The 12,083-nt window shown below is 48.6% G+C and overlaps 1 protein-coding gene across 2 annotated transcripts in view; it reads right to left on the reverse strand.

Annotated features, from left to right (window-relative positions):
- APPL2 (adaptor protein, phosphotyrosine interacting with PH domain and leucine zipper 2) overlaps positions 1 to 12,083 on the reverse strand; it is a 697,737-nt gene that overhangs the window by 194,707 nt on the left and 490,947 nt on the right. For both annotated transcript variants that reach the window (XM_069629945.1, XM_069629944.1), the window contains exon 12: positions 7,351 to 7,393. In XM_069629945.1, coding sequence (XP_069486046.1) covers positions 7,351 to 7,393 — 43 coding nt within the window. The remainder of the gene's footprint in view (positions 1 to 7,350; positions 7,394 to 12,083) is intronic.

Consider the following 12,083-nt stretch of genomic DNA (forward strand, 5'->3'; position numbering starts at 1 on the left):
AATGCCGGAGAAAGTGTGTGGGAGCTGGATAAGCACTCGTATCTTGGGGAGCAGGACGGACTTGTAATATGCGATGCCGATCCCTGGAGCTCCCTTTCATGAAGTGCATGACTGGAGAGTACAGCAATACAACGGGCAAGGGAAACAATGTTGTCGCGGTAGCTGTTTGACTAGTGGAATTAGGAGTCTTCAGGGACTCTAGGATTAATACAAAGATAGGGCAGAGCATTCTTAGGCACCTGTGATACAGTAAGAGCACCAGTTGTAGAGAGGCAGTGTAGGGTCGATGCTGTAAAGGGCACAGAGTGGGAGTGTGAAGTCTGAAGCTTGAGTTAAAGTGGAATAAACCAGATTACAGAATACAGTTTCAGTGACAATTTGGCAGATGCCGGTCCACTGACCACACAAGAGGCGAATACATGTCCTTTGTACCGACTGGGGGACCACATCCCAATTGTCCACCATACTCTTCACCCTCTCCAGCACAGCCCTCGCCCCTGACTTATATGACAGTTGCATTTAGAATATTCGAGAGGAGTGTCAAAGAAAAGAGGTTTCAGAATAAGACAAGTATTCACACAATTATTCTTAAGCAAATAAGTACTTTCACAATAACCCCCAATGGAAAGTCGGTTTACCCCTTCCTGGAAGGAAGACACAACACTTAAGCAGAGGAGAGAGGAGTGATTCAGGGAGCCAGGCCAGCCAATGTTAAGTTAGCAAAAGTCAAGGTGAACTGAAGCACTTCTTTCAGGTAAGTAAAAGTCTTGCATAATGTGTTCGCAGTCATTGTAGAAAAGAAGAAATCAAGGCAGGGCCACAAGCTGATTAGGCTCGTGAGGTACAGAAGCTGTACAGATGCACCCAAGACAAGTCTCCAATGAGGACAATTGAGGTTACACAACAAGAGGTACGTTCTCTTAGACTGTACAATGCTATTAGGTTGAAGAAATGTGCAGCAGCTGGCTTCTGTTCCTGTGCAGCTCTGCAGATCCTGGTGTTCCTGGGCCTCAGTCATGGGGACAAGAGGGAGGACTTCTGGGGACTCCTGCACTGCAATGGGAAAGTCACCGACCGCAACCGGCAATCTTCAAACAAGTGGTACTTCGGTCTTTCAGCTTCTCGCGTCCACCGCAAATAGCAACACCTCGGTTCCTGGCTGTTGAGATGGGCTTTCCTTTCATCTGGGGTCCAGCACTTTGTTGAGGTGGCTCAGGCTCGGTCAGTCCTGCTTCCTGGGAGTCCGGAGGATCTTCCTGGAGCTCTTGGCCAGCTTAAAAGCAACTCGCACAATCTGGTGTTCCTCTCCCTGGCTATTCGGTTCCAGCAGCAACTGCAGTGGAATTTCAACCAGCTCCGAGAGGATTTCCAGGTGACTTACTGTGGAGTTGATTGGGGAGAAGTCGTCCTTGCAGGACTTCTCTAGTCGAAACGAAAGTGGAGCTTCAGCACAGCAGCAGGGCTTAACCGGGCAAACCAATGGTCCAGGAGCTGCAGCGGGCGTCTCTTCCAAGTTCTTCTTCGGATTCCTTCGTCCAGTGGTCAACTCTGCCTTCTGTCCAAAAGACCTCGCCTTTTATGCAGGTTTCTCACGTTCATTCGCAGCCTAGCTGTCAGTCACAACAGCAGGGTGGTTGTCCTGGTCGGACAGCAAACTGGCCAATCACCAAAGAGTGCATTCCTGTCTCCTAGGAGACTACGCACAGGGAGTTTTGGGCACCCCCCTCGCTTTCTGCCACCGCCAGACACCCTGGAGCCAGAGGCGGGCTTCACTCATGAATCCCGCCAAAGATAAAATGAACAAAGGGACCAAACCTGGTTTGGCGCGCAGAGTAAATCTCAAGAAGGACCTTTCTGCAAAGAAATGGCAAAAAAAGAAGACCGGGCCACTTTGACAAAAATTGCACCCTTGGGTGCTTTACTGCAGCTGCGAACGCAGCCCACTGTAAAAGCACACCACGGTAGTTAAAAGTAAACCACTGCCACCAGCCATTCTTTGAGAAAAGCATAATATAAAAATGTTACAGGAGAAACTAGACAAAGGGCATATTAAGTAACCCCTCCAGCACCCGATGGTTAGATAGTGGGTGCTAGGTCTAGAAAGTTACAAAACGTAAGTAAAGTCAATTTCTCTTCACTGCTCTTGGAAACAGTAGTTTATCCAAGAGAAGGTATTTAAACCTTTGGGAAATTTAAGAGACTTCCCTGTGCCGCTGCACTGAAGGTGCTGTGTGTCACAATGTAAAAGATGATGCCTATGGAGTTTGTCAGACTCCACAACCAAAAGAAACAGAGTTAAAAATCACATTAAAATACATGAGAGAGTGGGAAAAAGGGCCTCAATCTCTCCAGGTAAAAAATTCAAGTCCTCAAAATCCAGCAAAGTTGCTGGGGGTCTCCAAGGTAGAAAGGAATTAGCACATTTCTGAGAATTCTCCCTAACAAGGGGCAATATATTAGTAACACCAATACACTCCAAAATACACACTCTTAGTTTCTCTAAATCAGCAAATACCCAATGGGGATGGCACACACACACTCCCTACACTCTCAGGTGACTTAAATAACTAGGACACTGCAGACATTAATATATTGTTGCTGCATTTAGGGCAATACTTAGGAGTATGTCAAAGAAACAGATTATTAGAATAAAACAAGAGATTTCACAAATATTCTGAAGCAGGTAAGTACTTTTGGTAACCCCCAATGCAAAGTAAGTTAACCCCTTGCTGGAAGGAAGATAAAACACAATGTCAGAGGGAAGAGTCATTCAGGGAGCAAGGCTAGGCCAAAGTCAATTGGGCAAAAGTCAAGGTGAGCTGAAGCAATTCTTGCAGGTAAGTAAAAGTCGTGCACAATGTTTTAGAAGTCTTTGTAGAAAAGAAGAAATCAAAGTAGGGCCACAAGCTGATTAGGCTTGTGAGGTAAAGAACTGTTAACAACTCTACAGAAGCAACCAAGCAAGTCTCCAACGAGGACAAGTGAGGTTACACAACAAGAGGTAAGTTTGCTTAGACTTTACAGTACCTTTGGTTAGAAGAAAAACGGATCCAGCTGGCTTCTGTTCCTGTGCAGCTCTGCAGATCCTGTGCCTCAGTCGTGGTGACAAGAGGGAGGATGTCTGGAGGACTCCTTCACTGCAAAGGTATGGTCGGTGACAGGAAAGGACCAACTCCTATTCAGTGGCACTTTGTGGTTTCAGCTCCTCGCGTGTCAGTAAATAGCACCACTGCAGACTCTTGACTGTGGAGTTGGGCTTTCCTTTCATCTGGGGTCCAGCACTCTGTTGAGGTGGCTCTGTCAGTCCTGCTTCCTGGGAGTCCGGAGGATCTTCTTGGAGCTCTTGGCCAACTTAAAAGCAACACACACAATCTGGTGTTCCTCTCCCTAGCTCTTCGGTTTCCAGCCAGCTCCGAGAGGATGTCCAGACATGCTTACTTTGGAGTCGACCAATTCAGGGGGAGAAGGCGTCATTGCAGGGCTTCTCTAGTCAAGATGAATTTGGAGCTTCAGCACAGCAGCAGGGCTTCACCGGGCAGACCAACGGTCCAGGAGTTGCAACGGGCGTCTCTTCCAAGTTCTTCGGATTCCTTCATCCAGTGGTCGATACTGCCTTCCAAGCCAAAAAGCCTCGCCTTTTATGCAGGTTTCTCCCATTCATTCCAGCCTAGCTGTCAATCACACAGCAAGGTGGCTGTCCTTGCCGGAGAGCCTGTAGGACAGCCAGGCAGCCAATCACCTTTGGGTGCATTCCTGTAACCAAGGGGATTAAGCACAGGGAGTTTCGGGCACCTCTCTATCTTCCTGCCCCTGCCAGACATAATGGAGACAGAGGCGGGCTTCACTTGTGAATCCCGCTAAAAAATAAAATGTACAAAGGGAGCAAACCTGGTTTGGTGCACAGAGTAAATCTCAAGAAGGACCTTTCCACAAAGAAACGGCGAAAGAAGACCGGGGCCATTTTGTCAAAAATTGCACCGTTGGGTGCTTTACTGCAGCTGCGAACGCAGCCTGCGGTAAAAGCACACCACGGTAGTTAAAAAGTAAACCACTGCCACCAGCCATTCATTGAGGAAAGGGTAATGTAAAAATGTTACATGAGAAACTAGACAAAGGGGATACTTTCTAGCAGCTTATCAAGGCTGGTGAGACGTATATATCTTTCAAAGGAGCCTCCAGCCACTTGAAGGTGGGTATAAACCCTAAGACTGTTTTAGATTACCCTAAGACTGTTTTAGATTTGTATAAAGCACACCTGGGAAAGCAAATCCCAATGTTACACTAAGAAGGCCACAATGTTATTCAAGGCGGTAAACCCTATTGGTCAGCTTTTACATTCATTCAGTTATCAATACTTAATACTTTTTAGAATGGGGGAAATAACATTCTTAAACGGGGAGACGAAAGAACTGGACACGGATGGGAACTTACAGCAGCAGTCGTCAGAGGAGGCTTCCAACAAAGGTTTCTTCATAGATTCTCGCGGCTCTCTGGATTTGATGCCTTTTTACAATAGCCAGATGACGAACGAATATCGCCAGCCGGCTTCTCTTCCCTCTCTCGGTCCTGAACTCTGGTGAGGGGACTTCAGGGATTTGAATCATGTCTCTTGAGGTCCAGCAGGAGTCCCCCAAAGTTTCAGCTGGATTTTGTTTGACTTGGAAAGACCATGCACTGCACTCGGGCTCGAGATCCCAGGCACTGGCGGTTTTGCAACCCTACAAGGTTGCAGCACGTCATTGGATGGCTATAAATGCAGGTCTTCTTGAGTCTAGTGGAACTCGCCAGCCTCTGGGTAGGAGTCGCCGCATTCGAGGCCCCCAGGTCGTTTGGAAGGAAGGGTTACATCAAGCTCCGTTTGCACAGTGAAAAACTCTACAGATGTCCTTTCTTGATCGCCTTCTTTGGTTTCAGCTCCAGCAGTCAACTTGTCAGCAGCTTCCAGGTTTGCAGTGTTTATCAGGAACTACAGCACAACTTCTGCAAACACTCCCTGCAGTTTACAGAAAGGGGCGGTGTGGCTGTCCATCAGGGCAGCCAGCTCCCCACTGAGACTTGGTTCCTCTCATGCTAAGGAAAGATAAAGGGCTGCAGAGTTTGACTCCTCCTTTGCTTTTTGCCTTCTCAGACACTCAGGAGCCTCGGCGGGGAATACAAAGGATCCCTGCCGAAGACAAAACTTCCACTGCAGTCATTTCCAGCTAGAATGGCAGGGGACGACCTCAGAAACAGCAAAGATACAGCAAGGAAGAAGGAACCGACCATTCTAGCAGAATGGCTGCCCTTTACTGAGGCTGAATTATAGGACTAAAGAGTCACTAAGGGATACATTGTATCCCCCCAGCACTCCGCATAAGGTGGGGTGTGCTGGCTCACTATATAAAATGTGAAGGGGATGTAAATCCCTCTTTACTACTTGGGAACTGTAGTTCACCCAAGAACATGAAAGAGAAATTAACAGGGGAGCCCAAAGGGGCCACCCAGCCTAAGCCTAAAAGTTATAGGAAACTAGAACTCCAACACTATGGAGGAACATAAAAAGGTTGCCCATAAAGAGTAAAAGACTAGGTGAGAGGGGAAAAAGACTCCCCTTCACCTAGGGACAAGGTAAAATAATTACCAAGTCCAAGCAAAATGTTGTGGGGTTGACACAGGTCAGGAAGCTTTATCACTGAAATTAAAATCTTACCCAATACCTCCCCGTCGCGTTCATCATTGGATTAATGAGGCCTGTCGGGGAGCAGAAGAAGGGGCCGACACAAAGGTGGCAGCTTTGGGGCTAATGACTATCAGGAAAGCAAGAGGAAACCCATCTGTCCCTATTACCAAGAGGGGTTCTCCTGCTGACCCAGCCACACTGAGCAAACCTCTGCTGAACGTACAGGTTTATTGATGCTCCCATTAAGTTTCCTTCCCATATTCCCCTTAGTGCTTCACCTCTTCATATGATTAAGGAGACACATCTTCGGTTTATTGTACCATGAATAGTGCACTCTGGGAAGGCCAGTCTGCCCCTCTGTTTCAAGGTATCTCAGGGCTTTCAGAAAAGGTCTACAATCAAGGGCAACGGCCTCCCCTTCGTAACAAGGCAATGCAGACCAGCACATGTTCGATACCCGGTCCCTGCGCTTAGAGGTTGGAATACGGCATGAAGCACGTTATATATTATTGTCATGTGATACAGTTTTAGTTTAAAACTTTACACATATACAATAAATAAAACAGATTAAAAAACAAAATTTACATCCACTCATTAACATTAATATTTCAAATCAATTGTATCAGACAATCACCAATTAATCAGAATCAATGTCCTTTTCATGGTTGCCACAATGCATATTCAATTAGATGAAATGTATGGATACAAAATGAAAGCAGGGTATCAGCTTGAGATTTGCGATTTAAGCACTCAAACAATAAACCTGATAAGCGGATCAGCATTTTAGCAGCATATATGGTAGAAGTCAGAACCACTGTGTCCTCGTCATATTATGCGCCCATTAAACTGGGGCAGCAGTGCGCAATAACACCTTTTCTTCATGTACTGTCATTAAGTGCGTTTCCACCACCTTCCAAAGTCTAGACAGGGCCATATGCCATCCCCTATCATGAGTAGGCATTTCTTCCAGAATAAATGCTCCTTCATGGCATCAGGTTGGTGTACAAATGTACCTAGATGGTTCATATATACTGGACCCAGTTTTACACATTGCTTCAGTACGTGTTTAGCGGATCCCGTGGGTGCCTTATCCAGGCACACACGACAGCAACGCTCCTGTTCCGGAAGAGAAAGTGAGGGGCCCAACACATTCAACACCGGAAGGCAGTTGAAACGTAAAAGAAGACCGAATCTCCTCGGTTGAATTGAGGGGGATAGCACTAGGCAGGATTGTATCTTCTCACACATCAGGTACAAAGGCATAACTTTAACAAGTTCAGATGTACAAGGTTTTCGTTCCAGTCCCACAGGTCTAGGCGTCTTTCGACACGATGACGGAGATTAAAATAGTCGTCTCCCCATTTGGGGTTCCAACCTATGTCTTGGAATAATGTGTTCATGCTCTTGCTTAAGCTGGATGCCATTTCCAATCCCTGCTCTAAATTCCAGAGACTACGTAGGAGAGGATTAGATGGCCCATTCACCATCTTAATGTACGTAAGAGATCTTTCCTTCAGGACCAAAGATTTAAGAGAACCAATGTCCAGCTCAAGCCTGAGTATGGCCAGAGGGACAGTTAGGCAAACCCAATAGCTTCCTCCAGAACCTGCCCTCTATCAGCTGGAGCCATTATAAAAAGACTTTTTAAAAATTTCATATGAAAACAGAAATACAACACTCAAAATATTTACCTCTTCGTATTCTTTCTTTCCTTCTGCCTGAAGAATGATGTTCCTTTAAAAGAAAAAGGATTAAATAAGCAATTTCTGAAAACCAAGAAAAGGAGCAGATGGCCGAAGAATGAGGGCACATTCTGCGCATATAGTGCTACGAATCTTTGAGTTCTAGACAAGGCACATTGCGCACGTTCACTTTCAACGTTTGCACAACAATAACAGTTCATAATTTCATTGAATCAAATTCCTGTGGGTAAGGTCTTAAGACTGAAATGTTTCTGGCCTCCGGAATGGGTGTACCGGATACACATTCTAAAAGAATACAACCTCATCTTTAATGTAGACGATGCAAAGTCCATGAAGAAGCTTTGCTTTGGGCATTCCAGGAAATGTCGAAGCCCGCCATTCTAGGACAGGCTGGATTTACGACCGATTAATCAATAAATACCTGGCATAGTGCCTTGAGGAGGAAGTGGGTTGGTCCACTACTATGGCTATTAGATCGGACGGGCTATAGGAAAATGACTGGTCCTCGTAGCACCAGAAGCTCTTCATGAACTCCTTGCACATACAGCCATGGCTCCAAGTGCTGGGGCACAATAGCAAAGAGGCTAAAGGCATGGGCCAGTGTGAGCACATCCAGGTGGCCTTGAAGTGGTCCCTGAGCAAAGCAGAGGACACCCCACCAAACCTCCATAGGGTTTAACAGGCATAAAGTCCTTTCCCTACCTCATTTGTCAGACTGCGATTGGTGGACTTGATATGATATGGCATTTATAACGCCTATACACGAGGGTTTCAAAGCGTGACGAGGCAAGGGAGGGGGAACAGAGTGAAGACAGAGACAACGATCCTACTAGGCCAGGTGCCATTGAGATCGCGCAAGTGCAGGGGGTGGGGGGCAAGTGCATGGGGGAAAAGGGAGGGGGCAGTGCACTACATAGATAGACAGTAAAATAAGTAAGACAATAAATCAAACAATAAATAAAAGTGCGGCCAGCTGGTGGCAAGTGCAAGAGTAAGTGCAGATATCAGGTGTGTCAAGTGCTAACAGGTGCTGTAGGGATACAGAAACAGTCCCTGAGTGCCAGGGATGCCAGGGGGGCAGTGCAACTGGTGGGGAGGGGACCTGAGCCAGAGATCAGAGGGTAGCCAGGTGATCAGTGCAGTTTCAGCCAGGAGATCAGCAGGGGAGAGGAGGAGAGAAAGCTGAAGCAAAGAGGACGGTCTTGAGGTGCTTCTGGAACCGGAGCTGGTTCACGTCAAGTTTCAGAGAGGCAGGAAGGCTGTTCTAGAGGGAGGTCCCAGCCGAAGGAGATCTACCACCAACTCGTTGCCTGGAGAAGCAACTAACCCTGAGGGAGTTGGAGGCAGAGGAGTGAAGAGCTCGAGAAGGAAGATATTTAGGAAGAGAGAGTTGAAGGTATTGAGGTCCCAGGCCCCAGAAGGCCTTGTGGACAATGCAGAGGGTTTTGAACTTAATCCTTGCAGCCACTGGGAGCCAGTGCAGAGATTTCAGTCCTGGAGATATACGATCTGTGGGCTTGAGGCCAAGAACAAGTCTCGCGGTTCTGTTTTGGATAAGTTGCAGAGGGCGGAGAGTGGAGGCAGGCAGACTTAGAAAGAGGCTGTTGGAGTAGTCCAGCCTAGAGAGAACCAGAGCTCTTGAGTCAGTGAGCTTCTGGGGGAAGGAGAGGAAGGTAAGAATACATCTGAGGAGGTGCAGCTGGTAGTGTGACTTCTTAGCGACGTCAGAGATGTGAGGAGAGACGGAAAGTGTGGAGTCGAAGATGACCCCAAGATTTTTAGCCTGACAGGTGGGAGCAAGAAGAAGGCTAAGGGGACCGGCCAGAGAGTGACAGGAAAGGAGGGAGTGAGTGTGCCGATGAGGAGAATCTCTGTCTTACTGGCATTAAGGTAGAGATCATTGGCGGCCCAACACTCCTGGATGGAGGACAGTCAGATTAGAGAAGGAGAAGAGGTGGCAGAAGGGAGCCTAAAAAAGAGTTGAGTGTCATCCGCATAGCACTGAAAGTTGGGGCAGAGAGCAGCAATGTGGTGGGCAAGAAGTGCCAGGTATTGGTTGAACAGCCAGGGAGAGAGGTTAGACCCCTGGGGAACACCACATGTAGAGATAGAGGAGAGGAAGGACCCAAGTTGGACCTGGGAGGGTCGATCAGAGAGGAAGGAGGTCAGCCAGGCCAGGGGCTGATCGGTGATACCCAGGTTATCACGGAGACGGTTAAGCAAGAGGGCATGGTTGTCTGTGTCAAAGGCAGAGGAGAGTTCAAGTAAGATGAGGACACAGGGGGTGTTGGAATCGAGGTTAGAGAGCAGGTCCTCAGCCACACTGATGGCATGGAGACAACCAACAGATTCAGTGTGGAGATTGAGCTGGGAGATGGCCAGCTTTTCCAGGAGTTTGCCCAGGAAAGGAGTGATGAGATTGGGCGATAGTTAGCCAGGCAGTAAGGGTCGGCAGAGGGTTTCTTAAGAAGGGGGTGCACGAAGGATTGCTTCAGGGGGAGGGGAAGACTCCAGTGGTGAATAAGCGGTATCAGAAATCAGCCAAAGCAGGAGCCAGGGTGTCAATGTGGTCCTTGATGGTTTTGGTGAAACAGGGGTGAACCTGTTTTTACGAGACTTTCATAGATCAGACTTGTCTAGAAACCTCATCTCAGAAGAGCAGGGGAAAGGCAGAGTAGGTGGGAGGAGAGGTGGCCGAAGAAGGGCCTAAGGAAGAGCAGGGGGTGGAGGGAGGAGGGGGGGGGAGAGGAAGAGCGAGGACAGGATGTCCTGAGTTTTAGAGATGAAATGAGAGGCCAGGGCCGTGCAGAGGGCCTGGGAGGGGACAGGAGAGGTAGATACTGCAGCAGGATTGGCCAGCTCCTTGCGGATTTTAAAGAGTATGGCCGAGCTGTTAGATACCACGGAGATGCAGGCTTGGATGAGGGCTCTCTTCTTGGTGAGAACAGAGAGCCGGTATTGCCTTTGGAGCAGGCGGCAGGCCAGTTTGTCAGAGGATGAACATGAAGCACGCCATTTCCGCTCAGCCACCCTGCACTTGCGTTTGAGGGTGACGAGGTCTGAGTCATACCAGGAGTTACACTTGGCCTTGGGCTTCAGGCAGATTCTCATGACAGGGCCAAGGATATCAAGAGTATCAGATATAGCAGAGTGGAGCGTGGACAGAGCTGTGTCAGGGTGTGAGTCAACCAGGGGTGATGGGGGTGAGAAAGTGGTAGCGAAAGCCTCAAATGACACATGCATCATGGTTCGGATAACCGAGAAGGTAGATGGCAGTGCCGAAGTTGGCTTGGCCTGAGGGATAGAGAGGGTGAGCTGAGAGGAAAGGAGAAAGTGATCACTCCAGGAGAGAGGAGTGGTGAGAGGGATTGAGAGGGGAAGGCCAGAAGAGATCAGAACATTCAGAGTGTGCCCTGCAGAGTGAGTCGGGCCAGAGGGGAGAATAGAGAGTGAAAGAGTCGCAGAGCTCACGAAAGAATCCAGTGGAAGGACAGGAAGCATCCAGGTGAATGGTAAAGTCCCCCAGAGGGAGGAGTTGAGTGGTCGAGGCCAGGAGGGAGGAGGAGAGGTCCGGCCACTCAGAGGAAGGAGGAGATCTGACCAGGTGGCCGATAGATAGTAGCCACAGTGAGGGAATGGCCAGGAGACCGAGAGCCTGCAGACGAGGCATTTGAAAGAGGAGAGAGCTTGCGTAGGAATGACAGAGCCAGGAATCCACTCAGGGACGATCAGGGCTACACCCCCTCCGATACGGTTGGATCTGGGCGCGGAGAGGATCTTGTAGCCATCAGGGAGAGAGTGTCAAAGCTCGTGACAAAGCTGGCCGTGAACCATGTCTCAGTGAGACAGAGGACGTTGAGGTCAAGTTCCTCCAGGAGGTGGCAGATGTCAGGAGTGTTTGACAGCTGAGCGAGAGTTTGGAGTGGCAATATGGAGAAGGATGCCATCCTTTAAAGACTTTCGGGGAAGGGTTACAAATCAGAGGTATGCCCTGCAGAGGTGTAGAAGAAGCCCGAGAGGGGGGCAGAAGAGGAGGAAGGAGGACAGGGCACGGTAGCCGAGGAGGAGACAGCAGGGGAAGGCGAGGAAGCCGTGGGGGGGATAGAGGGGACAGCAGGAGAAGAAAGGAAATTGATGAGGCACAGGAAGCATCTATCAAAGAGGAGAAGGTTGGCTTGAGGGCCTTGGACCAAGACAGTACCATTCACATAAACATTAATGATGACCTTAGAGGAGTGGAAGGAGGCCAGGAGGGCCTCCCACTGGGTGCCACCATTAATGGGAGAGGAAGAGAAGGAAGAGAGCACAGAGACCATATGTAGAGTCCATAGGTCTGGTGAAGGAACGACAAAGAGGATGTCGGTGAAAGTTTGCCTGGAGGAGGCACTGGTATAGGTGTCAGCGATAGGGAGTTCTGGGTTGGACACCAGGATGTCCTTTTTAAACTTCTTCCTACCTGATTTAGTGAGGAGAGCAGGATAGTCAATAGAACAGCAGTTGGAAAAGATAGGAGAGACAGAGAGCACCATAAAGTAGGTAGGGAGAGAAGAGCGGAGTGAGGGAGTAGGAAGGGGTAGGGGAGAACACTAGTGAAGGAACAGGGCAGATGAGACAGAGACGAGATAAGTTGACAATTGGACAAGACGACAGGGTGCTATGCTAGGAGGCAAAGCTACAGAACGTCATTGCTTTCACAGGAGTCCCCCCCTCAACCTCAGGCT

The sequence above is a fragment of the Ambystoma mexicanum genome, chromosome 12 (assembly GCF_040938575.1).
Source record: "Ambystoma mexicanum isolate Mex_15411 chromosome 12, UKY_AmexF1_1, whole genome shotgun sequence".
NCBI lineage: Eukaryota > Metazoa > Chordata > Amphibia > Caudata > Ambystomatidae > Ambystoma > Ambystoma mexicanum.